The sequence below is a fragment of the Malurus melanocephalus genome, unplaced genomic scaffold (assembly GCF_030028575.1).
Source record: "Malurus melanocephalus ecotype Western Australia unplaced genomic scaffold, MMel_1.1 scaffold_34, whole genome shotgun sequence".
Taxonomy (NCBI): domain Eukaryota; kingdom Metazoa; phylum Chordata; class Aves; order Passeriformes; family Maluridae; genus Malurus; species Malurus melanocephalus.
The window spans coordinates 1363235-1391131 of NW_026623266.1; the positions used below are offsets into that span (position 1 = coordinate 1363235).

A 27897-nucleotide genomic window follows, 5' to 3' on the forward strand; every position below is an offset into this window, starting at 1 on the left:
AAATTGTACCTAAAGTCATTTCTCTGTGCATGCTCTGCAAGCCTTCACAATAACTTCCAYAGGCATACAGCCAAAAGCAAGTCTGCTAAAAACCCCAGCTTCAAAATATCGCATAAGAGTTTCACAATGCAAACTCACAGACAGAAACATTGTCTTCGAGCATGATGGAAATAAGGCTATCTTAAAATTTAATTAGAGAAGGAYAGAAATGATATATAATATTTTACAACAGGATTACTGAATATAAAAGCCAGGCTCTGACAGAAYTTGGATTTAGTCACAAATTTGGAGATAACTTGGTGACAACATATAAAACAATACATAAGTGAATACGATAATGGCAGGTTTTTCTGATTATGCAACCCCAAAAACAGACAGACATGCACTGACAAATGCATAATAGGATTATCTACCTGTGAGAGATCTGGTATGTCTCCTCTGTCAATTCCAACTTGCTGTAATAAAAGAAATGAGCTTTAGAAACTGTTTGCTTTTGTCGAAGGCAGAGATGCTCAGAAGTAAACATTAAGATGAAGTAATGCAAAAAGTACAAACGCGTTCAATACATATTTTAAACCTCCAGAGTCTGCACTCTGTAATGGTTGGTTGTAATAAATTCTTATTAAATATATATACATTGAAGTAGGCGCTTTACACAGATATTTTAACAGATACTCTCTTATTTTGAAAGTTCTAAGAACCCAGTGGCTCTGAACCTTAAGGCTGGAGAAGTTTAACTATCTCATAATTTATGTGGCAAAGTCTCAGATTACTGATGCAGAGGATATATTTGGTGAAACAAAGAAACACTGAAGTTTTGTAAAGAAACTTCTCTAAAATGCAGATGAAACTTAAGATGTTTCGAAGAAGGACATATACTGTTACAATAGAAAGATCAATACTGTCATCTTCAGTTGTTAGTGTTATCAGCTGAAGACAGTATCTCTGACAGAGACACTCTGTCAGGACAGACAGCAAGCCAAGCTTYAAGGCTTACTTTTTTGTAAAGAGAGATGAATACAGAGGAAACAAAAACAAGAAGAGGAGTACATCTCAACTGAGGACCTCCATAATATTAGGACTTCAATTTAGCAGTGCTTAAGAAACAAGAAGGCAACAGACTAAACACATTCTTTAGAAAAACCTACAAACTAAACATTTTGCAAAGTAAATGCTTTTCCCTCTATGAGCACACCTACAGCAAGAAATCTTGAAGAAATCACATGGTCATCTATTTGTCTCAGTTTCTTACTGGTGAAGCTGTTATTTAATCTAAAGCCTACCRCAGAATTGTGGGTTTCAAAATAGAAAGCAGATCATCATGAAGTTCCTTTATTTGTTTAAAGCAAAGCTATTCTTCAAAGAAAGCTCACAAGTATTACATAACCAAGGAATTTTTAAAATGCATATTAATATACCCATCTCAAGTAAAAGATAAACTACTAAGTACTCCACAATCAGGTTTTTCAAAACAGCTCTCAAATGAACTAATCACTAGGTAGAGATTAACAAGATGACCCTTAAGAAAATGGCAATCAAGCAGGAAGGAAGAAGCATCTGCTTTATAATAAAATAAGCACTTTATAAGTTGTTTCAAAGGGCAAAGTTGACTGACTTAAGTTTACCTCTGCAACTTTAAGGAACTCTGAGATCCGTGTCATTCTAGTGAGGAACTTCTTATATATGTCAAGGCCTTCTTTGCATTGGTTCTTTTTCATATCAAAGTATTTTTCTAGAAACAGTAAGAATACTTGCATTAACAAAGAAATCAAGATTTGCAAAGGATATGCAAAGTAAAAGCATACAAACCAAGACAAACAGAAAATGCCTGCAGATCTGTTATTATGATAACAGCAGAAGTCACTATGACTAACTTGCACCAAATGACAAGAGCCCTGTCAAATATGAGCTATTGACTCCATGCATGCAATTACACCTTACCTTGCAGGTACTAGATATCAMAAAAGCATAATCACCTTGAAGAGAACAATCAAGTTTAAGAATAGGTCACCCAAAGAAATGTAAATTCATCTTTTTGGGAAAAAAAAGAAACAAAAAAAAAAAGACAGTTTTACAATCTGGCAGTCAAATAGCTACCCTCTTCCAGTGGCCAGATATCAGGCAAGAATTTGATCAGCTCTGACAGACTGATGCCTCCTACTATGGTCTGGTGCAGGGACGTATAACTGATTACAAAGCATCAGTGCTAAAAGAAAGAGGGTCCCACCCCTCTTCTGAAAAGCYATTTCAAGGCCTGTTTCTTGTATTAAGCTTCACTCCAAACATAAATGAAAGCAACTGCACACTACTTCCTATCAAGAGAAAGGAAACTTCASACTGGAAGACCAACTTCAGATTGCCACTTACTGACTTACTCTGGATTTAACTTTTCATTTTGCAAGCACTGGGTAATGACAGTGATCAGGCAGCTTCATCCAATCACAGAATACAACCAAAATAAGCAAGTCAACAGACTACTTTCAACTTAACTGCTTTCTAAATTTAGGCTCCCCTTCACCTCCAGTATGTGCAAGTGAAAAAGCCTTAACCCTGAATTTCTAATTCCATTAAAATATAAGATATGCTCTAGGAACATAGACAACCCATCATGAAARCAAAGCAACAATGAAGTTTCAATAGCCAAGCAATCAGATATTGTGACTGCAGATTTGTAACTGTCCATGACTTCTTCCTTTACTGTGAAACAGAAACTGATCCAGTTTCTTAAGAAAAACACCAACCAACATTAATATTATAATTGAGGTTCAATGAGTTCATGCAGTTCAATGAGACAAAAAAAAACCCCAAAGTCAAACCCAAAACATACACAAATCCCCCATAAAGCAGTGCAATAAGAAAAATTAGGTGAATAAAATCTTGGATGGGCTTTGCCTTCAGATTTCACTTATCCCTATGTACAAAGCAATGTCAAATGCAACTGTACAGGTAAACATTGGAAATAACAGTAAAATGTTGATGTTTTACAATAAGACTGTTTCAGTTTCTCAAGAGAGCAGCTCTTGTGAATCTCTCAGAAGTCCCCCCTTCCAGAGCTGAGCATTTCAGAAAGCAGTTGTATTTACCCAAGAGGTTAATAATCCCTTCGTTATATGCCGCAAACAGTCTAATGGCGTCTTTGAAGAGGAGCATGAAGGCAGCATTAATTACACCATTTGTAAGTTCATTGCTATTAACCTAGGAAGATCAGAGAAAAAGTTAATTGAACTGAATTGATCTCTTACTGGAAAACTTCTAGTTAAACTCCAGCATGCTATCCTAAGACGTGCTTTCCTATCATCTCACTGGCTATTAGCAGAAAGTAGCATTGGTAACAAAACAACAGTTTCTCTCATCACAGAATTAAATCAAATCATTTTGGCAGACATTTTTGTTAACCAATGCTAATGTTAACTAACATAACTAGAAGACAGAGGGCAGAAATAATCAGCTTTTCAATGAACAAGCAATTCTTACATAAGGTACAATAAAACCACAGTAATTTAGCACAAAGCATTCTCTCCAGTGGCATTGTATTGCTTTTTTCTGGTTTCTTGGGGGCATACCAACGGAGAAAATGATTTGTTTATCTTTAAACTGTGCAGATAACATGCAAGTGCAAGACCTTTAACCTTGACCTATTTTACAATCTTGGGCATATTTGCACAACAAAGTTGATAGTATGTTAGAAATGTACATGCTGCTAAACTTACATTAAAGTCAAGAAGTGCATCCATTTGAATTTGTATAATTGGTACAGTTTTTAAGAGTTTTTCCGTGCTCATTGTTCTCATCACTCCATCAGCCCTGTTGTGAAAAAAAACAAAAAAACAATGAAGATTCTTCACATGAATTTTAAAGGCAACTGTTAGTAAGAAGCAACATAGAAAATAAATCAGGTTATCAGAGAAACCATTTAAATCTTTGCCATACAAAGCAAGCCTTGTGGCATCTAGGAAAGGTGTCTAGTCAATATAATAACTGCAGTGCAGAAAGGAAACAACTTTTATTTGATCAAAGTATGAATCCAAGATGAATTTTACTCAGAGAAAATTAAACTGGTAGTGCTTAAAAATATAGGAAGGCTACAATGCATCAGGTAAAAAAAAAAAAAAACAAAAACATGTACTAAAGGCTACTTTGAAGCTTTTTTTATGATTTCTTTTTCCAATCACCGGATTATTATATTGTGTCAGTTTGGATTCTTTTCAACTCTAAGAGGTAAGAAAGTACAMAAAAATGCAGCTGTTTTTCAAGCTTTTTCAAAAAGCTTCTAGAGACTAATGAAATTTCCTTTTAATGGCTGACTACCAATATTTAGTTGCTTATTAATGATTCAGATTGAATAGACTAAGATTGGCTGCGCATTTGAAAAAACCCCTCAAATGAATACCAAAAATATCCAAGAAAAGCAACAAGTGAGGAAGAGATTAAATCCCCTCAGTGACATTATACAACTGCTTTCTGTAAAACAAATCAGACAGCCTTGCAGTTCATCAGCATGCATACAGCAAACCAAATGTTTCCTGCAAGTGCAAATCTCACAGTGCATCTTCTCAGAGATATTTGTGGCTGTTCTCCAGGCTGGGAAGCAGTGGGGAGCATGCTGCTTCCAGCTCTCTACTTGTGTTGTATCTTACTCATAACAGCAAACAGCAACTGCAAGAAATACAGTGGGACAGAGCATGGGTGCAAGGGCCTTGAAAAAGTTCAAGGTGTAGAAAAGGCAGATTGCTGCCATCAGAGCAATTATTCCTACTCGCTTGCAGAAGGGACATCCAGGTACATGGTGAAGGCTAAATAATTCACCTCACTATGCCTAAAATACCTTGCAAAACAACTGTGTATCCCCCTACAGCAGCTGCCACCACCTTATCACACATAAATCTTRCATGTGGAAAATACTGTTTTGTATTGTTGGCAATCCGAGCAACTCTAAAGGCAGAAAGAACAAAAGAAGTCCAATTGTCCCCTTTTTACTTTACCATCACACTTCAAAACAAACTGGACTCTACAGTGTTAGCAAGAAGGGATAAGGGACTTGGACAGTGTTCTAAGGCCCACTCTAAATGCCTTTCCAACATTAATGCAGATTATCACTAGACAGCATATTACCACAGTTAATTTATTCAACAGTATTAATTCASATTTTTGTAGATTAAGAATTAAGTTTTTAGTTTCAATATAAAACGAACCCATGTATGGATTATAAAGGACGCCCAAATGTAAAACTAATATTGTGCTTTTAAACTTTGAAAAGCACCAYATACAGAGATAACGGACCAAGATGGAAAGACTGTCAACTGTGATTAGTACCTTCTCTCTAGCCTTCCCAAAGAGGAGCTCCAGATTAGCTCCATCGTATACTGTAACATGTAATTTAGYGAACTACTGGTGCTCTGCACTGTGTTATTTTACATATAAACAGGTATCTAGTCTCAAAACAATTCATTTCTCTTAAATAAGCACACTTTCCACAGAAAACTGTCATTCCTGTAGACCAACTCAGGACAGCATCTGCTGCAATGTACTATTAACAGTACAAGTTTACACTACCTTCACAAAGGTAGTAAACTTCATACAGATATGAATACTACGATACTACATACATGACAAGAACAGAGAAATGAAAGGACTGCAATGTGTTTCACCTGTCATTCAAACTTCCCAGAGCTGCAAAAACAAATAAATTGCACAGTCCTCTATATTACATACAGGGCAAAGTATGTGATATATTGTGAAAGATTTGTTCAAACTTCTACTTTTTTGTATAGACTTTGATGCATACCATCTCTCACACCTTTATTTTAAACTGTTAATGTTTAAAGATAAAAAATTACGACTTAAGTAAAATAWTTTTTGCAATATACATTATAGGGCACTTGAGCCTTTGAGTACGGTGAGAGATACTCAACAGAGAAAAGGAGTCATTATGGCCTGTATTAAGCCTGAGCCAACATCAGTATTCCYCATGTGAATTATGGGATGTATGACAAAACCTCAAGAACAAAATGCAGTCCTTACCCTCKTTTTACTTTTGTGAAGTCAAAAGCCTCTTGCCTATAGGAAACTGCCTTTTCATTCAAATACCTGCTATACCGTCTGATAAACGTTGACATGTCATAACCTAAAAAACAAGTTTCAGAGGTTTATTACCTACCTAATGAAAGAACAAGAATGTTATTCTAAACGAAGTGCAAAATATTAACACAAGACAGCTCCATTAACTACGCAAAATTGTGCTAAAATATAATCTGAAAATAACGGTGTACGTCATTGTATTCACCATGTAAATCCAAGAGACAATACCACAAATATCTAGACAACCTCAAGTATGCAGAAGTTTGCACTTCACTTCCTAAGGAAATTACTTCCAAAAGCAAACAAAGTAATTTTTATGCAAGTTCTCTTATATTACAATAGACATTTCTATAAAAAAAAATTAAATGATGCATTCACAAAGGCGTTCACATCAGCTCTGCAACACATTGTCTCATTTGCAGCTGAACAGAAAAAAAAGGCTTTGATGGAAACACTACAACATGACAGAAATTTTTCTCTGTTAAGACAGCAGTGACAGGAAATATTTTGATAACTGTCAGTCTAGGGGTATAGACTAAGAAAGGGATCTGTTCATAGTCTATCTTGAGACCATAGAAGTTAAGACTCAATAAAATGACACAATTTGGTTATCACTGAGAAGGTGTCTATCCCCAGGCAACCACTTCAGCTGCCTATTCTACTACACTTGTGGCAAAAGATCAGAAACACAAAAAGCAGCACAGAAAGTCAGGAACCACCTTAGGAGAAAAAACAATGACAGCTACATGTATGATCAGAACTGCACTAAACTGCAGCATAACAATTTGGAAGACAATTTCAGTTGAAAAATCTGAACTAGAGAAACACTTATTTGCCTGCTGAATTAGTCTCAAAGATGCATGGAACAGCCTTCCATCAATTTTTTTTTTTTTTAGACATAAACTTCTCCAAATGAGGCAATTTTGGTTAGTAACTTTTTWAAAAAATGCCATCAGATGTACATGCATCATGTCAATGAGACAAGAACTATTTCTACAGAAATATGAGGAATACTAAGATCTGTCTCACTAAGGAAGTCAGAAGCCTTAGAGCCTATTAGAAAAGAGGCAACAAATTTGTTCAGCAGACAGCTCTTGTCACACCATGACAGCATTTTAAATTATGAAATGCACCCTGAGGTAAAATGGACAGAATAGTTACTTCCTAAACGACAAGGTTCATAGTAACCAAGTTGTCTTTGCTGTACCCCAGCACATTACTAACTTTTAATAAAAAAAAAGACACCTTACCTTGCAATCCACTTTTGTCTAGAAAATTGCTCAAATTAAACAATGTGTTTCTGGACGCCAGATACTGGATAAAACGCTAAATGAAAGAGAAAAAATTGAATGTTTTTATTGCATTAACACAGAGAAGGAACTGAGGTAACAGTACTAGAAACCTTTCACTCACATTACAAAATTCAGCTTTTATGCTTWAAGACTGATTTGAAATCTGGAAACTATTAGAAAAACTCAGCTGAACTATCTAAGTAACCCAGTTATTTTTTTTGGGCATAAATATGTGAAGAAAGTCAAGTTGCATAYTATATGAAGGTCTCGTTTGGTCAGACTTTGTATTCAAAGGTTTTTTTTCAGAAGTTTACTGTTCCATATTCTAGCTTAAAAGAAACATTCTCATTTGTATACTAATAGTTGTTTCACTGACTTCAATTTYATAACAACTGATTTAAATTTGCCAATTCGCCAAGCCATGTTTGCTCAGCATAAAACTGTAATGGTACTTAGCTTAAATATTAAAATAAGGGGATATAAATGCTGTTTTTCTTATAAATCAAATATCAAATAAACATAACAATCCATATAAAGCMTTAACACAGTATGACACTTAATACTTCTAATGACAAAATTCCAAATAATGTTTCACAAAGTGAATTATACTATTTCCATCTTGTAAAGACATATTTCAGATCATTGACGCTACATCTTAATTCATTAGGAAAAAACAATTTTGCATAAATCTGCTACAAAAATAAAACAACTACTCAGCTGCAATAACATTTTGACAAAAATAGTTGATAAGTGCAACATTAAATACTTCATTACTTTCATTAACATACATAGATTACATAGAAAAAAGACTGGAGAAGAGTAAAGGCACTCAGTTCCTAGCTATAAATTAATTAAGATGAAGCTGGAGTCACCATCCTTGGAGGTATTTAAAAGACACACAGATGTAGCACTTGGGGATGTTGTTTAGTGGTGGGCTTTGGCAGTGTTGGATTAGCAGTTAGACTTGATCGTAAAGATCCTTTGCAATCTGAATGGTGCTATWATCAGTTGCATTCTTGTTATTCAAGTAGTAACTATGAAAACTTTCATCTTTARCAGCAACCTTACCCTCATTGCTTCCGCAAAACATTTGGAGAACAAAATTTATTCAGAAATTCCAAAAATGGAAAGTATTTCAGACATTGGTCCCATGAAATATCTTTAATTACTATGAACTGTATTGKTATCAGTTTAAAATTCATATGACTTGAAGAGCAAAGTGTATATACTGAGTTTTGTAAAGTGTCAATTAGTCCAATGAAAAAGTTTAAACTTCAAGTCAACAACAGAAGTTTGCCCTCTTGTGGCTTAGTTAGCTTCACAGAATAGATTTTCACCCARACCAGCAATAACCTGCAAGTGAAACCATTATACTTTTTAAAAACATAACTTCCCCTTCCAACCTAGACAAGTCAGTCAGAGGAAGCAGTTACTCTAAACTCAACAGAAATGAAAAAATTTTGGTGATTTCCTAAGTTATCTATTAATTCCAAAGTTCATAGAGCTTATCTTACTCTGTTTGCATTTAAAAGGAATGTTTACAAACATTTTCTAACAAAACCTCAGAAATTTTTTTTTTGGGTTTTCTTAAATGCAAAACATTCAAGCTGTTGCTATGTTTTGGCTTGGTATTTCAAACAATAAGGCCCCATAGGAATTCAAATTGCGAGACAAAACAAGTTTATTCCTTTTTGTGTAACTTGGAGTTTTGTTTGTTAAATTGTTCAACTCTATTTGGTGTTATTTCACCCTCGAAACAAACTCACAGGCACACATCTGTTTYTATTGTAAAAGGTTAGGGGGTGATGATAGAAATCAATTTAGAATCAATCTAGCAGAAGAGACCAGTGGGTTAGCTACAGCATGAATGTGAAAATGTTTCCATTTTCAGCTTTTATAATCCCATGTGAGTTGATTTTTCTTAGTTTTGTTTTTTTCATCATTAGAACATGGAAAAAAGGCACCCCCAACAATTGGGACACTTAGTTTTGACTCTAAAATTACAAACTTTGAAGTAGAAACAAAGTATACAAAGAGAAACAGAGACCTGTGTTCCTACAGAGTCGGACCCAAAGAAGCAAAAACAAAGATTGTCTTACGAAGAGAATTAGTGGAAACATTCAGCTGACATTTACAGGAATGAGGGGCTGTAACTATTCTCAAACACATTATTTTTGCATTACCTCATTTCCATACACCATTAGATGATGGGTTGTGATAAGAGATTTGAAGACCACTACCCAGCTACTGTTTGTAGTTCTTTCAAATAAACTATCCGCCAGTTGTGGGATGTTCACATTCATCTCATTCGTACACTGGATTAAATCTGTAACACAGAAATTTCTGTTATTATTATCCGTTCTGTGAAGGAATATCAATAATGGCCAGAAAAAGATCAGTACATTCATTTTATGTAGTAATATTTTTAATGAAAACTGAGAGGCTTTCTAGTAAAATAAATATTTTAAAGCACCATGGCTCTGGTCTACCATAATTTTGTAATACCAAGTTCAGTCTGCTTRCTGCCAAGATTCAACTGCTTTTGCAGCTGCCTTAGAAAGCCCTGGAACAGAAGTACCATAATGACTTACACTACCTTCGACTAACAACTCTCACCTTTCAAGCACCTAAAGCATTAAATAGCAAAATAATTATTACATGGTACCATTTAACTAAATTTTACTGGAAGATTAACACCAGAACTAATTATAATCTCAGATTTCTGGCCTTTTAATGGACCAGTAAGCCCTTCYAGACATTGGTTTGATGTGACTAATAAAAGATTCAAACACTGTTTAGTCTTGATACAATGCAATCAACACCTTCAAAAGATAAAAGAAAATGTTGAATGAAAAAAGGAGCCTCTAGCAACAATGCCAGAGGATGACAGATTAATTTAGTTAAAATAAAGTGGATTGTTAACCAAAAAGATGGCTAGTAGCACAGTAAGACTTGAGGTTGGCTAGCTAAAACAAAGCTTTCCAATTTCTGTTCAACTTGGACTACTGTCACACCTGTATAAACATAGGGAGCTATACTTTCAGTACAGCCAGTAGAACATTATATCATCATCCAGTAACTTATTTCCAAAGGCTGATGAAGGAAGAGATGACTTAAGTTCATGACACTATGTTGATAAATACAACAGGAGCAACTATACAATAGCACAGCTTACTAATATTTAATATGAAGCTTAACTTAATGCAACATAGTACTCATGAAATTTTTCTACTCCAAAGATAAACCAGTAATTTTCACTCAAACTGACAGCCCTGCCAAAGGCCATAGCTCAATAAAAATCAAGAATTCAGCACGTCCTCTGCTGTCTAAAGACTACCAAGGCAAACTGGAAACACCCACTTAATCTGAAGGCAAATGGTTCACCTTTGAAGACAGTTTTACATCTTGCTATGAACAATCATTCACCTTGAAGGACTCCTGAAAGACAAGAGCCTCCTTCAACCAGAGTAGCAGGTAACCACAGCTACCACATACTAAGAACTAGTACGGTCAGAATTGAAAGAGCTACTATTTACATGTTTAGGAAGCAAGCAGGAAATGATTTCCACATTCATAAATGTAATGAGATGGAGAGATAAACATTCCTTTATCTACAAGTAAAATTGTGATGACTACAGGCATTTGTGACCTCATTTTCAAGTCACGGTTATCTATTATTGGATGATGATTTGGTGCTGTTAAGACAATGCCAGGATATTACTCAGCAAGAGACGTGCTCTGAACTGGATCATTAAAACCAAGCCCTGCAGCTTCTTTACCTTCAGGTCTTCCCTCCTAAGTAATAACACAAGCAGTYTTGTGCTATCTGGCAGGAACACACATTGAATGCAAAGGTACACACATCAATGGATGTCAAGTCATACATTTTGGCATAAGAGGTGCAAGTGCATATTAGAAAGTGAGGACTTGTATTCTTAAATGCATTATTTGCCAACAGATCAACAGCAAAAAAGAGAGAAAAAAAAAAGAGACTGCACTTCAAAATCCACTATCTAAAAACATTAAAAAAAACCCCACCCCAAATAAATGATGATACTTCATGCTGGGAGAAATGCTTTCTGAAATGCCACTGAACTTTGAAATCGTTATCTGTTGTGGCGCGTAAAAGAAAACAGGGCTCCGTAACCCAGCAGAAAATCATCCCTCAAAAGAACTGATGAGAATTTATGTGAAAAGCATCTGAATGAACTTGGTGGAGGCAGAGGGAGAGAGTGCAGGCACATTATGAGGAACCAGTAATCAACTGGAAGAGAACACAGGCAAGAACAGAAACACAGGTAAACCCAGCCTTCAGCGGAAGTAAGTCTGCAAATGCAAACAAGGGAATCAACTGCAATACTATAGTTACTACAAACTAAATTTAGTAAAACATGAAATTTCTCTCCAAAGTACTGACTGAACAGACGCCCAATAATCTTGTATGTTTTAATACTTCAAAATACCTATATCATAAACATCTCAGTAAATTTACATCTCTCTGAAATCTTCTTTGGAAATATTTGCAGGAACAGCGCTAAATAGGAAAAGGAATATTTGCAGTTACACCCAAATTAGATCAGCAATTTTTGTGCTAACTATAGCACAAGCAGCATAGTACAGAGAGAAGAAGATGGTATCCTTCATCCCACACTGCTGCACCACATCCCACACTGCCTATACAGGGCTTGTTCTTATTTATCCTATTTCCACAAACACCCTTCATTAAAGGAGAGGAACAAATAYATAGTTATTTTCACATCCTACACTTAACACAACTTGTCTCACACCCACCTATGAAAATACTAGCTATGTGTTTGGAAACCGAAGAGCCCCAAAGCAACATATCTCTAGACTGCTACTTACTGGAAATGCTATGAGCAATACCACAGGCAGGTGTATAACCRAAGGGTACAGCACTAAGGGGAACAATTTTCATCTTAGAGCAAAAATAGAAACAAACAAACTAATCAAGAAAACAAACAAGGATAACCCTTGGTGAAAGAATGATGCCTGTTTCATTGATCATTTTGTCATGGGACCCAAGGATGACTRAATACTTAACTCCATTAATGTGAAGTCACAGTCACTCGACCTTCTGCATTAAGGCCTGGAATACCTCCCAGCAGAAAAAGAAACTCCTGATATAAACCACCTAAAACCATAAAATTCTGCAATTCTAAAATCTGCTAGAACTTCTACAGCATGAGACACAYAGCATACAGGTATTAGATTGCAAATCATTTATTATTTCAAAGAAGGAAGAAATTAGCAACAAGAATCTTAAGCTTGCAGCTGGCTGGGACATTTATACGAGGGAAGCTTAGACAGCAATGAATGCCCAGTCATATCCATGGATGTAGCTGGGGACAGCTAAGGGAAAGGCCACCAGGTTGCCCGATGCACATGATGCACAAGAAGTACTTGAAGAAGGTGGGTTTATTCCACCAGCAAAACAGAAGGCTGGAGGCAGTGAAGGGGAATATAAATGCTACCTTCACAGTCAGATATTTCTTGGAGATTCACAGAAAAAGGATGAGAAATAAAAGGGAAATGGTCAGACACCAGAGCCCRCAAACAGCCAGATCTGTTAACATTCAGCATGGTTTAAAAACTGGGATTCAGTACAAAAACCTTGAAGTCTCCTCCAAACTAAAGCAAATCTATGTGACATCTACGGAAAGAGAGAACAGAGGCAGGCAAAAACAGAGAAGAGACTTACAAAGTAAGAGGAAGTCAGACAGAGTAGTTCAACAAGTATTCCTAAAGACTGAAAACCTTAGACTAAAGTAATTGATAAAACATGTTTGAGAACAAAATTTACCTACCTACACTAAATTATATATCAAATTTCAGCAGAGATTTCAGAGTCAAAACTAGATTTTCCAAGTAAACAGTWACAGCTTATTTTTAAATATTGTTTAGATTTTTTGTTATAACAATTGAAGCTTTCACTGCTAAGTGACTCACACAATTCAGTTCTGTTTGGGTCTTTTYCCACCAAAGCAAAGGTCTTGCAAGGAATCATAATAAAGGTCCTGCCAGCAGATTTTTCAGCAATATTTGAAGATTGGCAACTGCACCTGTACCAAAGCAGGCATATTGCCTAAYCCTGTTCAAGTTAACTACTGCAAAACATACAGTAAAATACTGCAGAATACTCAGGCTTAGAAAAATAATATTTTCGCACTCTGAACCAAGACTTCTAAAGACTTTCAACTGTCCAGCCTTCATTACAGGGAAGACCCCAGTGATTCATTGCTTTACACAATTCATAGCCACCAGGTGAAAGAAGTATAAAGGTGCAAAGTAGAGTAAAGGCAGAGCAAGACTGAAGGCTCRTATCCAAGAAAGAAGCAGCAATCACCTACACAAAGTAGTTACTACAAGGATATAATGATAAAGCGCAGCATCTACTCCACACCAGGCATGTAGATGTGGATTAGCCAACCCATGGTAAGTGATCATGAGTCCTGACTCACGGCAAACACGAGGCAGTCAGGCYGGATAATAAAGCATCAAAGGCATCTGCCCCAAATTACCCCATAGAACGTGTGTGCTTTCAGCAGGTGCCTGTGATCTAACTCCTTGTGCAGACCCTTGTTCTGCACTAGGCAGCCTGTTAAAACAAAGCTATGAAAGACTGGCTTCTTTCCCCTCAAAAAAGAAGGTATCCCCACAAGGTATCCCAAATGAGGATATTATTTCTTTTTCCAGAATCTTACTCACATTAATTCACAGTAAGATCATAAGGAACTGGGTTGAAAACAGTTTTTGTTAACAGTTTTAGTTTCAGATACAGTTTCAGTTCGTGCCATTTGTGGTAACTTGACAARTGGGTTGAACATTAGCCAGAATTACATACTTCATGTACATGCAATACCTGATTATTTCCAATGGTTTACCTGTATCTCTCATTTTGAACAATGTTTCTATTCATAAGTATCAAGCTGAAAATATTTACAAGAATGAGATCTTCTTCTAAATCTCACTCTTGTAAGTATTTTCAGGTCGATACTTACGAGACCAGAAAGCGTGCCCCACACCCCAGCTACTCCAAAATATGTCAAGCAACAGTGACAGATATCCATCTTGTTAGCTATAGCCTTTTAATCTATTACACCACAGATATAATCTAGAATAAGCAAGTAATTRGTTATATTTTGCAAGTTAGTGATAGTTGTGCTATTTTTTAAAATAGATATAATGTCAAAGACTAATCCTTTCAGTAGGCAATTGAAATATTGTCCATCCAACATGAGTAGGCATATTGTGCCAAGAGCTAAACACATTACATTCTTCAGTTAAAAGAAATACAATAATAATGGAATATTTAAACACATATTGGTGAATCCAAAGTACAAGACATGTTGATTTTAAATAGTCCCATTACAGATTCTGGGAACGCACATATCTGCTACACCTTTCCTTATCAGGAGACATTGAGAAGGTYTCACAATAGAGGAATAATATGAGTTATGTGGGGTGGGGGCGAAGAAAAAAAACTATGTTCCAGTTACACTAATGTAACAATTGTCAGCAGATATTAAATGAAGGAGAAACCGAATTCAGTAGCAGCAAAGTTTTTCACAGTTAGTTTTTATTCTGTTATTTACTGAACTAAAAGTGTCTTTCTAACCAGTGGTTTGTGTGAAATGTAACATAAAATATTAGAAATAACTAACCTCTGTATATTAGATATTTTTTCCTAGTTGCACTTTTTTCTTCAAATTTCYGTAACAAATTGTCTTCCTTCCTGGAATAAACTGGCAAATCAAGGTAGTCCCTTATTTTCAAAAGTTCGATAAAGTATCAAGAAGAGTTTTTCAACTAGCTGCTGATGACAAGTATTTTGGATTACAGAGGTTACTTTTTTCCATGCACTTTGACACAATGGTTATGAAGAGTTTGCTCTAATTTTATCCAGTTACAAAATTAAAAACAAAATTAAAATGACTTCACAAGTACCTATCAGTTTTATTCTAGCAAAGCCCTTTGAAAACATTTATCGAACATATAATAGATAGCACTCTCTAATATTTAAATACTTGGAAGACTTAACTATGCCATGAAAAACTTTATATAAACATATAAAAACTTTAAGAAATCAGAAATGCAAAAATAAGAACAAAAGAGAAAGGTTTTATGTAAAATCTATAATTAAAATCTACTTCTAYAGATTAATGGCTCTGATAACTGCAAGCCCTGACACATTCAGATCTGATTCTAAACATTCTAACTGACGCTTTAAAAGCAGATAACTTAATGTAAGCAGATGGTAACTTTCTAAATAATTTCCCACTTCTTCCACAGGGCATGKTCTTAAATATGGGAAATGGGATTAGAAAGTTTCTGGATGTAAGTAAGTACTTTTCATTATGGAACAAAGCAATTTGTCTAAAAATAATATTCAAAATAGTTCTGAGCATTAATGCAACCAGCTTAAATTATAATTTTTTTATAAATTGATTTCTTCCTCAAAATGATACATTTGATAACCTAAAATTAGGCTTGTGCCAAAACAAAGAAACCCCAAATGACATGTTGGAGTCATCAAGCAAGACAGAGTGATGTTAAATTTCATTCTGAACCACTCACTAAAGGATATTTAATCTGCTGGAACAATATTACATAACAAGCATGTATTTGAAAACTGAGTGAATGCTTCAGTATTTTCCTACTTAACATAAAATACCTGCATTAGAAGTTTAAAACCAAGTATGTCATAAACACTATTTGTTCTACATTTARTTTTGTCCCCTTCTGAATAAGCCCATTTGTACCAAATCTACTAGAGTAGAGTTGTTTACTACATCAGATTGCCCTGTAGCTTCAGCCAAGTCCCCTTGTGAAAGTGGACAAGGAAATCTGGACCACACATTTTTTAATTAACAATAACAATTCCCACTGACAATTCTTTCTCTGCATATAACAGCATCTTAACAGCTACATACACTGACTCAGAAAATTATGGAAGAGTTAAAGAAATCTGAGAAGACTCATTCTAATCTGAGCTTTCCACGGTAAAAAGAACTATGATKTAATCAAATTTATATTAGATAAGCAGGGAAAAAATGAAGAATCATTTATTATAAAGTTGAATAACTTACTCTATAGTCAAGGATTTATATTTTCATTTAATCAAGTTGCATCTTGTCTTTTTCTTCCAATTCAAATAAGACTATAATGTTCTCTCTCCTACTTAAAACTGCTATTTCTAATTGGAATTTTTAGAAATTACGTTAAATCTCTATCAGTAACCCAGTGAACTCAGCATTACTGCCTCAGGTATCTCTTAACTACATTTTTCTCATATGCCAATACTGATTAACTTACTACTTCTGTTTAAGAACTGTAAAAACTAAGATACTTTCTGCAAAAAATAGAGGAAAAATTTGTTCAGTTGAATAACTGCCTCAATGTAGAATTCTCTGAATAACACTCGTAGTGTCTATCAAAATTCCTCAACAAACAAAGCATCAGTAAATGGAATAGCAAAAGAAGTTCAAAATAAGGGAAGCACAACTCAAACCATTATGTATGTAGGTCACAAGATTTTTCTTTTTTTTTMTTTACTCTTTCTTAATTCCTACATACTGGAAGGTGCCACATTACTCTTTGATTTAACATTCATAATGATTATTCAAACTTCTCCAGTTATAAATATAGTGGAAATGACAAGTCTGGCTATGTCAGCTTTGCAGAATTTATTTCTCAAGACAGATCTGAACATTGTTTCCCTTTAGACTTGCCAAGTACCCCCACCACATTTTAAGGACTAACATTAAAATACTGCTAAATATTGCCTCAATAGCTCCAGCCACAGATTGTGAATACAACATTCTCCTTTCAAGTGCATTTGTCTCATTAATCCAGAAAGTTACAACCATATTTACACAAGCATTCAGTGTACTTTGACAGCACATAAACAAGCTTGAGTAGTTTAGAAAATGAACACAGCAAAACCGTAATTCTTGCTGTTATCTGCTCATGTATCAAATACATTTCTCCATGGAAAAAAATGGCAATTTTAGGCTGTTTTGTTCATTCTGCAAAGAATCATGTTACACTTTCAGACAAGAGAAGCTGATTCTCTTAAACTCAATGTAAAAAAAAAATAACCTGAATTGCCAGATCATCATAGCAGAATAAACATTTAGGATCAGCGACCTGTAAAACAATTCATGTTGGTCAGAACCTCTGAACATCATATAAGCTCCAGTCAGCTCCTGCAGACTCTTGACTAAGTATGCAGGTTGTTGGAGCCTGGATCCCTCTGAGGAATGATCTTTTAAAATACATCCAATTGTGGAATCATTATCAGCAATAATTAATTTCGTTCAGTGTTACGTCTCTTCCTCTCCTTCCGTACATAAGGAGAGACTACTTATTGAGTCCACAACAGACCAGACTTGGAGCTAATGAAATTGGCATTTGTGGTYACTGCTACAAGGTAACTCTTACAACATTACAGTAACATTTCTACTCTTCAGCCTGAACGCAAACCATAGCTTAACTCACCTAGAGCTTGATGCAAGCTTAAAACATCACATAAGTTAGTTTTCTTAGACCAACACAAATTCATAAGATATGTAACTCATGGCATATGTTTTCAGGACAGCTCATGACACAAAAGGTGTCCCCATTCCTGTCTCTGCCTGCTAAGATTCACACACTTCCATTGCTTATGTTATGTCAGCACCAGCGTACTTCTCTGAACCATAYTTCTCAGAAAAAGAAAACCAGACCAAAACACACAAAAAACCCCTGACCTCAATGGTGGTGATGGGTGGGATAATGGGGATGACACATGAGGTGACACAACACCGCATAGCTTTTTCATTACCCTACAAGATAAAAAATGGCTCACAAAAGACCAAAACTGGCAAAAGCCACTACAAGAAGAGATGATGACATGCAAAAGTAAGAAGAATATCAGGAAAAAGGGAAGTGGACAAGTCCACCCACTTTTGGCATCAATGAGTGACTGTTACTCAACCATCCCGCTACAGCCATCTTCTGTTCCTCTGCCTTGGCCTTAGTGGTTAGTGTACACCTCCATAGTTCCAAGTTTCCTTAGATTAATATCCCAAAACTCTGATGTTCTAATGCAGATTAAAAATGGAACTCCCCCTTGTCCTTCTCAGCAGAGAATAGCYATACTCTCCATAGAAACCTTCAACACAATGGAAAAACTACTGTTTTCTTTTTAATAAAATTAATCATTTTCTTTCAATGTTTCCTAAYGTTACAGTATTCTTAATTAATCTGATCCCCTCTGGATTCTCTACAGTTTCACTGATTCATATATATAAAGATGCATAATACATATATATTTTTATATGAATGTATACTTTTTTTTATATATAGTTAAATATAGTGTCCCAGCTGGATAATGGAAATTACTTTCTTCTACCGACATATGGAAGGATGCCCATCTTTCCTACATTCTCATGCTGCTGGTTTATAATGAAAATTAAATGAGCCAAACATTCGTGCAGTGCTCTTACACATTCAGATAATCCTCTTAGACTCRAGTTTTACACCTTCCTTACACATTTAGAACTCTGCAAGTATYCACAGAGCACTACTCCAATTTATCAGTGCAACTTGGTCTTTAATCTTGGTCTGAAGAGCAGCTGCAAACATTCCCAAGACAATGCAATTCTCTGTTAACACAAGTATACCAACATACCAATTATTAATAAAAAGCATCATTAGAACCACATATAGACATATTCTCCACTTTAAGTACCCTCCAACTGCAGGCAAAGTGATGCAAGCAGTCTATTGAAGCAGCACTCGCTTGTTCCACAAAGTTCAAGAGTCAAAGAAAAAACACACTAAAACCCATGGTTGTTACCTGTACCCATCTGTTGTTTTAACAGGACAGAACTATCTTTGAAAATCTTAAAATACTACTCAATACAAAAGTATCTAAAATACATTAATTACCTTTGTAGAGATTAATTTTCCATCTGCCACCCACTCTTAAGGCTAGATCCTTCCTCAAAAAACCAACTACTGCTTCAGCTCCCAATTACTGAGAAACAGGCAAGACATACTAAAACTACTGAATACTTTTACTCCACATTCAATTCCTACACTACCCTTTACAAGCATTTTATCATGAAATCTAGTCCAAAATAATTATTAGCTCCCACACATACACTAGTACATTATTCCCACTGAAAGGTATCTGTAAACTTAGAGCCTTGATCCTATCTTTACAAACATGCTTAATAACAAGCCTGTGAATCATATTCTAAAGTTGATACTTGACTAAAAGATGAAAAATGCCTGTATTTATCAGCCAACTAACATGTCAATTCTTGCATAAGCTGTACATACATTCAATCTGAGTATTTAACCCACYGGCCTAATTCAAGCAGGGAGAAACCAATATTCTTTTTCACTGATCATATGCTAATTTCAATGCATTCATGAATAAAATTATGAATAGTCCTTTGTTCAATATCATCAGTATTTCCAGAGTACATCACTGCAAACACTTGAGGATGCATCCCCTGCTTCAGGTTCTGACAAGCAAGAAGGCAGGTACATACCTTAAGGGTTTGATATGAGCACGGCTGTTTAAGAATACATTAGGACAGGTAGATGGGGAGGCTTTAATTTTGAATGACAGCCATTGGTTTAATATTGAAATAAATATTTAATATATTAGTGTATAATACTGAATAACTATATTAAATATGATAATAAATACTTAAGCATCCAATACAATATTTATAGTGTGAATAGACATATATAGTGGATGGACGGAAGCATAATGAACGGCATTAGGTGGAACATTTTAACTTTGATGAAGACCAGTTACTTTGAAAATTGAATAGCTTGAACACTGCTTTTATATCCAAGTGAAAATAGGAAGATTTCAAGCAGTCTGCATATATGTGAGTTTATCCTATGAGTTCACCTTAAGATGTATAGAGAAAGTACATGACATGGTTTATAGATGTCCGAGAGATCAGTATGCAACACCAGAGATATTAACCCTCAGGTCTCTTCATCACCACATTCATTGAATGTCACCACACTGTTCTCTCTCTCTCTCTCTCTCTCTCCCTGACAGGAATAGCGCCCAAGCTATTCGCCTTCACACACTGCAAGTTTTTGATTATAGTATGCACTTAAAGCCCTCTCTTTCTGCTCCAAAGGAATTTAACCTGCAAATATTCTATAGGCGTTACACCTCCATACAATAAAAAMCAAGTTGTGCTAACAGACATGTTTTTAAAACAAGGCTTGTGAGACAGCTGTACAAGCTGCCGTTGTACTGGCAATAGTACACAACCTGCTCTGGATACTYCCTGGATGCAAGCAAAATACTAACAAATGCCTTACCTGGCAGCCTACAGGAACAGGGAATCAATTTTATTGACAGAGACACTACAGAACAAAAAATCCTCAATGAGCACAACACTACGGCAGTTCTGCAGCAAGACAACTTCTATTTTTTTTTAGAAGGTAAGCTTTTAATTTAACTAGGGTTTCATTCAGCATTTAACCCTCCTAATCTCAGCTTTAACTTCCCTGGCAGATACAGCATTCAGGTATCTGTTAAAAAGTACACCCGAAAACAGCCGAAATACCTATCACAGAAGCATAGAACAGTTTAAGTTGGAAAGGATCTTAAAGATCATCTACTTCYAACACTCCACTACAGCAGGGATGCCACTCATGGTCAAGCTGCTCAAAGACCCATTGAATCTGGTCTTGAACATTTGAAGGGATGGGGCATCTACAACCACTCTGGGCAATGTGTTCCACTGCTTYGCCACCCTCTGAGTAAAGAATTTCTTCACAGTATCCAATCTTAACCTGCCCTCTGTCAGTTTAAAGCTATTTCCCCTTGTTCTATCACTATCTGCCCATGTAAAAAGACCCTCTCTCTCCTTTTCCACAAGCCCCTCCAGGTACTGGAAGGCTGCAGTGAGGTCTCCCCAAAGCCTTCTTGTGTCTACGCTGAACAACCCCAGATTTCTGAGCCCATGCCACCTTACAATATCTGTGACTTCCTTAGTCCTGCATTACAGATGAGCTAACAGAAGGCACCAGACTTCACACACAGCAAACACTTTTAGCACTTTCTGAATCTAAACCTATGTCTCTTCTAAATATATAATCAACACAAGTGTAATTTAGATGTTTCTTAGATGTTTACCATCCACGKTCCTTTATTCTAAAAGATACGCCAGAAAGCAATTTTGTAGTAATGATGTACCATCACTGTGGAGCTCAATGAAACTGAAACTACTGAGCACAACACTAACCTGACCTCCTGCCACCACATCTCACTGAACAGATCTTCAAGCCAAAAAATTCTCAAGATATTTGTTATTTTGGAATTAATCACACACATGTAATTCACATTATTTCCCCTTTGAACAGCAGTACTGTATCTTTAGACAGTTTAATAGGCAAACCCAAAGATAAGAGAAAATCAAAGCCATCAGATCTAAGGTTTTCCTACTTCAATACTTGTCTCATTTCAATAGCTCAAAAGTCCTACTCCAGTAAAGTTGTTTGGAATATCTGTTATTCTCTCCCATTTTAAAATAAGACTTGGGAAATTAGATTTCCTTGTGCAAAATCTAACTCTGAGCAATAGCACATTTTTCCTGCATGCCTTTGGCAGCTGTCAGGAAGCATGTATTTAAGTTAAAGGAGTTATGCCTCTGTATTTGCCTACCTCCACCGGTGCTGAAACTGCTGATGAAGATGCATATAACTGATGTATGGTAGAACATATTTCTTGGTAGGTATCAACCTCTACAATAAAGGGTTGTCTTATGAACTACTGGGAAAAAAAAACAACCAAAACCCAGACTTGTAACTGTAYGGAAATGCACTTCGTTTCATCAAGAATCCATGCTAGCATGTTGTACAAAACAGCCGTAGTGTCAAGAAAGTCTAAAGGTGTGTCAGTATCTACCACAGGTCCTTTTGCCCCTGTAGTATATTGGTTAAAAAACAACACTCCACATTTACTTGCTTTTCATGTACTTACAGATTTGCAGAATTAACCTGATAAAGAGAAAAAAACTGGGAAATTTTTGCACCTAAGACCAAARTCGTTCAAGTCATGTTCTAACAATGGTTTGATTATTACATCATGCTCTTCCAGCATCACAGAGATGCAAAAATGACTAAGTAATTTATGTAGAAAGTAATATGTAGAAAGTATCAAAAGCCCAGTACATAAAAATACTACAAATGGTCCTTTTCTGGCACACAATAAACAGAAGGAAGTCCAAATTAATTACATTTTTTTAATCAATACTTTTTATTACAAAACATTGCTAATGCTTTTCCTTATAAATAGGATGATGCTCAGTTATTGCAGAAAATCTCAGATGATAAGCTTCAACCCATCATCTTACTATGGGCTAGTACTTATTCTTACCATGAATAAACTTTTCACACATTATACTACAGCCCAGCTGACTGTAGTCCAGGCAAAGACAATAAAATCATGCAGCTAACAAGTAGCAAAACAAAACACAGATTTTATGAAGCAGCTGTGCTGAGGAATACTTTTATTCTTGTAGTTTTCTATAAAAGAAGCTGGTAAACCTCAAAATAGGAACCCTCAACTAAAAACTAAAACTAATAGGAACTAAAAACACTTGCCCAAAGGTTGCTGCAAAAATTTCCCTACAAAATCTCAGTTAACAGATAAAGGAGGACCAAGTTTAGACTATWTTACTAATACATCATGTAATATATTTTCTTAAAGAAAAAAGAAATTCTTGACAAATTATCTGAATTATTTGAATTATCAAAGCAGCAAAGGTTCAAACTTCAAATATATATCATTCAGTGAAAATCAAACACCATCCTTCTCGTACAAAGTGACTGTCAGAAAATCACAGACCAGCACAAGCTTACACACTTGAATACTTGAGCTGGTATCTCAGAGATCMACTCTCTGGTGTTATACGAAACAGCCTGAACACATTTTTGCACAATGTGTCTGAGATTCATCTTTCTCTATACTGACAAACAAAAAAAATACTCTGCACACCAGACATTTTTACATTACTTTTGTCTACTCGTAAGTGAGACTAATCTTCATTTTTCCCGTCAGCAATAGGAGAACGAAGYGCAACAAAAAATAGGAAACTGCTCCTTCCATGTCAACGTATTTGGTAGCATACAAAATCATAGTCATTTTGGTTAAAAAAGTGTCATACCTTTATAAACTAGTATTTTTTAAGCAAGAAGGAAAGTTCAAGACACATGGATTTAGAGAACTTCTTGCATACAGTCTAATGCAAGTTCCATTAATTCAGTACCATCTATTTCACTTTTCACACTCAAAAGTAGGTGAACTCATTAAAGGAGACCTGTTACTAACAGCCCCTTTCATACCTTTTCTTTTGGCCAAAACAGGATCAGATTTTGACATGAATTCTTAGAAAACTGGATAACGCAGAATACAGAGCTTAAAAAAACCCAAAACCTTTCTAGCCATAAAAAGGTATCACMACAAAACCGTTTAAACTGACACTCATGTACTGTGAGTGTTCAGCTCTTCCATGAAGGGAGGCAGTCAAGCAAAAGTACTGCTAAATTCTTCCATTCTATTAATAGAAATGTTGGAAATGCCTGCCTAATTTAGCTTTTACTTCCTTTTTCAATTTAGACTAACATCTCCCATGAGATATTTGGAGCTCTCTGACCAAACAAAACTCACCCTGGCTCATCCCAAATACATCTTCAATGCACATTTGGATAGCACTTTTTTACASGGGCACAACAAAACTATCCCTCAGAGCCCATGTCAAAGCTGCTCAGAGCAAAAATTTTAAAATATACTGTGATATAAATCAGGATGATCCACGAACAATCTTCCTTTAAAAAGGAAAGTGAAAATGAAGTTGAATTTTTCAAGGATGGTAAACTAAGCTCTAACAAATTTCAGTAAATAAAGCAAAGGACCTTACAAAGGGGAGGACACCCTCTTTATAGCAACGCTTTTATGCCAGAGTTATATAATCAAAATCAGTTCTTTCCCTCTTTCCTCAGTTTTAGAGAACTGTTCCTGAGCACTTCATTAGTGATCATGGAGTCTTCAAGTTCCACAAAATTTGAGAGCCAACATGGAGTTTAAAACTCTTATATTTGAAACTGGATGGGTAAGGGAAATTGTATACAGAAAGAACTCAGTATCCACAGCTTTCAGATGGGAATTTCTCTACTTGCCATGAGCAAAGACATATCCCTATCACAAACAGCCTCTAAGATAAACTAAAGCCAACAGAAGTAAATAACATCTGCCTTTTCATTTTCAGTAAAAAGAAAGAGACCTTCAGCCAGATTCTATCCTTAAAATTAAACTGCTTCATAAAAGCTCAAAAAAGACAAAAAAAAGTATTCCATTTGCTTCAAAGTAAGATTTGTTCATTGCATAAAACCTCTGAGAGCTAAAAGGAATATGGAGCTATAGTAAAACTAGGTGTTAAGACATCTCATGTCAGCCCTAGTATATATAAAGAGACAGACCACATTCCTGTCTACAAAGACTCCTCATTAACAGTTTGAAATAAGGACAAAAGCATCTCCTCCAACTCACTGTATTTTACTTACAGATCACTAAATATGAAGAAAGTCTCCTCATAAACTGTGTGTAAACAAAAAGCAAAAAACCCTGCAGAACCAGAGAAAAAGGCAGCCCCTAGAAACGCATGAGCTTCAAATTCATAACAATGAAATTCCAAGCATCAGAGGCTAAATTAACTGTGCTGTTCCCTAGTATTTGTGACCTAACACAAAATCTTCTTTAGATTTCCATCAGCACTGAAACTTCATATATTCCAGATTTTTAATGCAAAGTAGCCTTCTTGGAAATTGACTTAATTTATGTTACATTTGATAGGCTTACTGGCATTTCAACTGAACAGGCCAGGAAAAAAGTTTGGACTAGATCCTTATTAACTATCAAGAACCTAAAAATAAAAGTCTGTATCCAGACAATCATTTTTCCCTCAAAGCCCAACAAACAGTGTGCTAGTCCTGTGTGTCAGCTTACAGCTAAGAGTYGTGCATACTGAGCTTTTCCATTCAACAGCTAATCAAATGTGACAACTCACTATGTATTACATATCCTCATTAGAAATARCTACAGCCCACAAATGCAGAGGTGTTCATGTTTTGTTTCCATGTCTTTCTTTTATTCCTATGCTTAAAATCCACTTCCCATGTATTTTTGATGCTCTAAATTTTATTCTGTGGTGATACTGTAACACTCATGACTGAAATACAAACATTATAGGGAGAAATAATCCCTAATGAATTTAAAACAGGTTATTAGCATATAACAGAAAAAACGATTCAGAGGATAACAAATCCAAATTCAGTCATTTGAACAAAAATCAGCTGATCAGAGCATGTCTATATCAATGAAAGATAAGTAACATAGACATCCAGCAAATTAATTCAAAATTAAAATCTACCTAAGGATTCCAGTGYATTCTAAACAGTAAAGAAATTTCACTCGTCAAGACATTTTTCTTTTTTATCTGCAACTAGGATTTGAACTAATTGTGGTTCATGATGAATAAAAAGTAACTGCAAGTAAAACACCTAAATTTCAGCCCTAAAACTTACCAACTGACATAACCCCTTATATAAACATTAAACTTGTAAGAGAGAGGAATGAAGGTATTTCATGAGTAAGCAAGACTTCATGATGCCAGTTTTGCATCAACCCAGAAATGAAGAATAGCTTTGTGAGCTACAACTGCATGAGGCTGCAATACATAGTCAAGTAAATATTCCTAACAAACTGATTTTTAAATGAAAGTTATTTTTAATCTTTCTGTAACAGCATACATGCTGAATTATGAACACCAGTGGCCTCTGGCAAGTAGAAAAGGGAACAGAATTAAACCTGATCAAATAAYACCACTATTCTCTATATGGAGACTTAACCATCACAATAGTTCAAACAAGATTTCACACTTCACATAAAAAGTCAGGTCCAGAATACAGCCATTGATCAGAAAAATTCAGGTTGCAATGATGGCTGAAACTATCATGGTAATACTGGGCAGGGAGAGAAGGAAAGGGGATAAATCAAATTCAAGTGTGACCCCATTTCCAATTAAATATCGATCCATTTGTCAGCAAGAGGGGAGATATCAGCCAAATAAACCAAGTGCAACTGCAAACAAATGTGGGTGAAATGATGATGCAACTTCTGAACATATGGGAAGAAGGGGGGAAAGAAAGGGACATACTACATAACGAAACTAAACCCAAGACAAAAAGCACAAATGTGAACAGCAAAGACAAGCAYAGAAATACTTCCATGTCACTTTAGAGCTCAGTATCTACCCGAGGAAAACCCAAACACTACGAACAGCAAAGCAAGTTATAAGCAGCCCTTAAGAACTTCAAGTAACATGAAGACACCCATTTCTATTTTTTGACACTCAAGACATTCAACCTTCTCATTTGGCAGACACAGTAACAATTCACAGACAACCAGAGATGCTTTGAGTGGATTTACTGCCAGACTGAAGGGAAAAAAAAGTTTTTAAATTAAAAATTCATATTTAAAACATGTTTACTTCTGTCCATGGTTTTGTTGCCTGATTTTAATTTAAAATTTTGTATGTTACCCACTCTGGGTCTGAAATCTAGTTTACTATGGTAACTTCAGAAGCTTAAACTGTGCAAATGAATACTTTTGAACAAAAGTAATTAAGGAATGAYACAAACCTCATTATAACCTTTTTACAAATGGATAAAAGAACATCCTTTTTTTACAAGTTTTTAACATGGAAAATTTGTTTATACACTGATTATTTAACTAGGAAGCAGTGTTACTAAGGATTCACAATATGAGCTTTACATTTTATTAAATTAAACATTTAAAAAATCGAGAAAGGTTACAAACTATACAGACACTTTGTTGATGCCACAACACACAGCCAGCAACTGGAATAGCAGGGCAAGATGCTACTGCAAGCACCATATTTAGAGTAAATATGTGAAATACCAGAGCAGTTTCAACCCATGCAAACTTCTCACTTCCCACATCAGCGAAAGAATCCTTCCTGCTAGAATGGCACCACTGCTGGAGCATACGAATGTTGTGACTGAAGGACTGCTTCCTTGGGAGGAAGCAATAAAGGACAGCAAGTTAAGATTTCAAAAGTGTTTTTTTTCAGGAGAAAAGGAAAAAGGAGTTTATGTGGAGAACTTCTCTGTAAATTAACATTGGCATGAATGAAATTATAGGAGAGCTCAGAATGAGTATAATCCCCACCTTATGAAGTTTTTTTAATTTTAATGTAGACTACTTATGTCATGACCTGCAGAAAAATCTCAGTATTTCTCGTTATGCCACCACTGTTCACTTCAGGAAATTCTCTCATACTTCATTCTGTGAATTAGCATGCCCAAGTCAAATTTCTGCATAGATCTAGTAAATTTACACCCTCTTTTTTGAGATACAACTTTTAAAATCCTAATTTACCCTTGTACAATATTACAAATG

The 27897-nt window shown here is 35.5% G+C and overlaps 1 protein-coding gene across 3 annotated transcripts in view; it reads right to left on the reverse strand.

The window, feature by feature from the left end:
• The window catches only part of PICALM (phosphatidylinositol binding clathrin assembly protein), a 65212-nt gene that overhangs the window by 30902 nt on the left and 6413 nt on the right, over positions 1-27897 (reverse strand). For all 3 annotated transcript variants that reach the window (XM_057364061.1, XM_057364062.1, XM_057364063.1), the window contains exons 2-8: positions 9554-9696; positions 7329-7404; positions 6022-6124; positions 3711-3804; positions 3084-3195; positions 1626-1732; positions 414-455 (exon numbers count right to left, since the gene is read on the reverse strand). In XM_057364061.1, coding sequence (XP_057220044.1) covers positions 414-455; positions 1626-1732; positions 3084-3195; positions 3711-3804; positions 6022-6124; positions 7329-7404; positions 9554-9696 — 677 coding nt within the window. The remainder of the gene's footprint in view (positions 1-413; positions 456-1625; positions 1733-3083; positions 3196-3710; positions 3805-6021; positions 6125-7328; positions 7405-9553; positions 9697-27897) is intronic.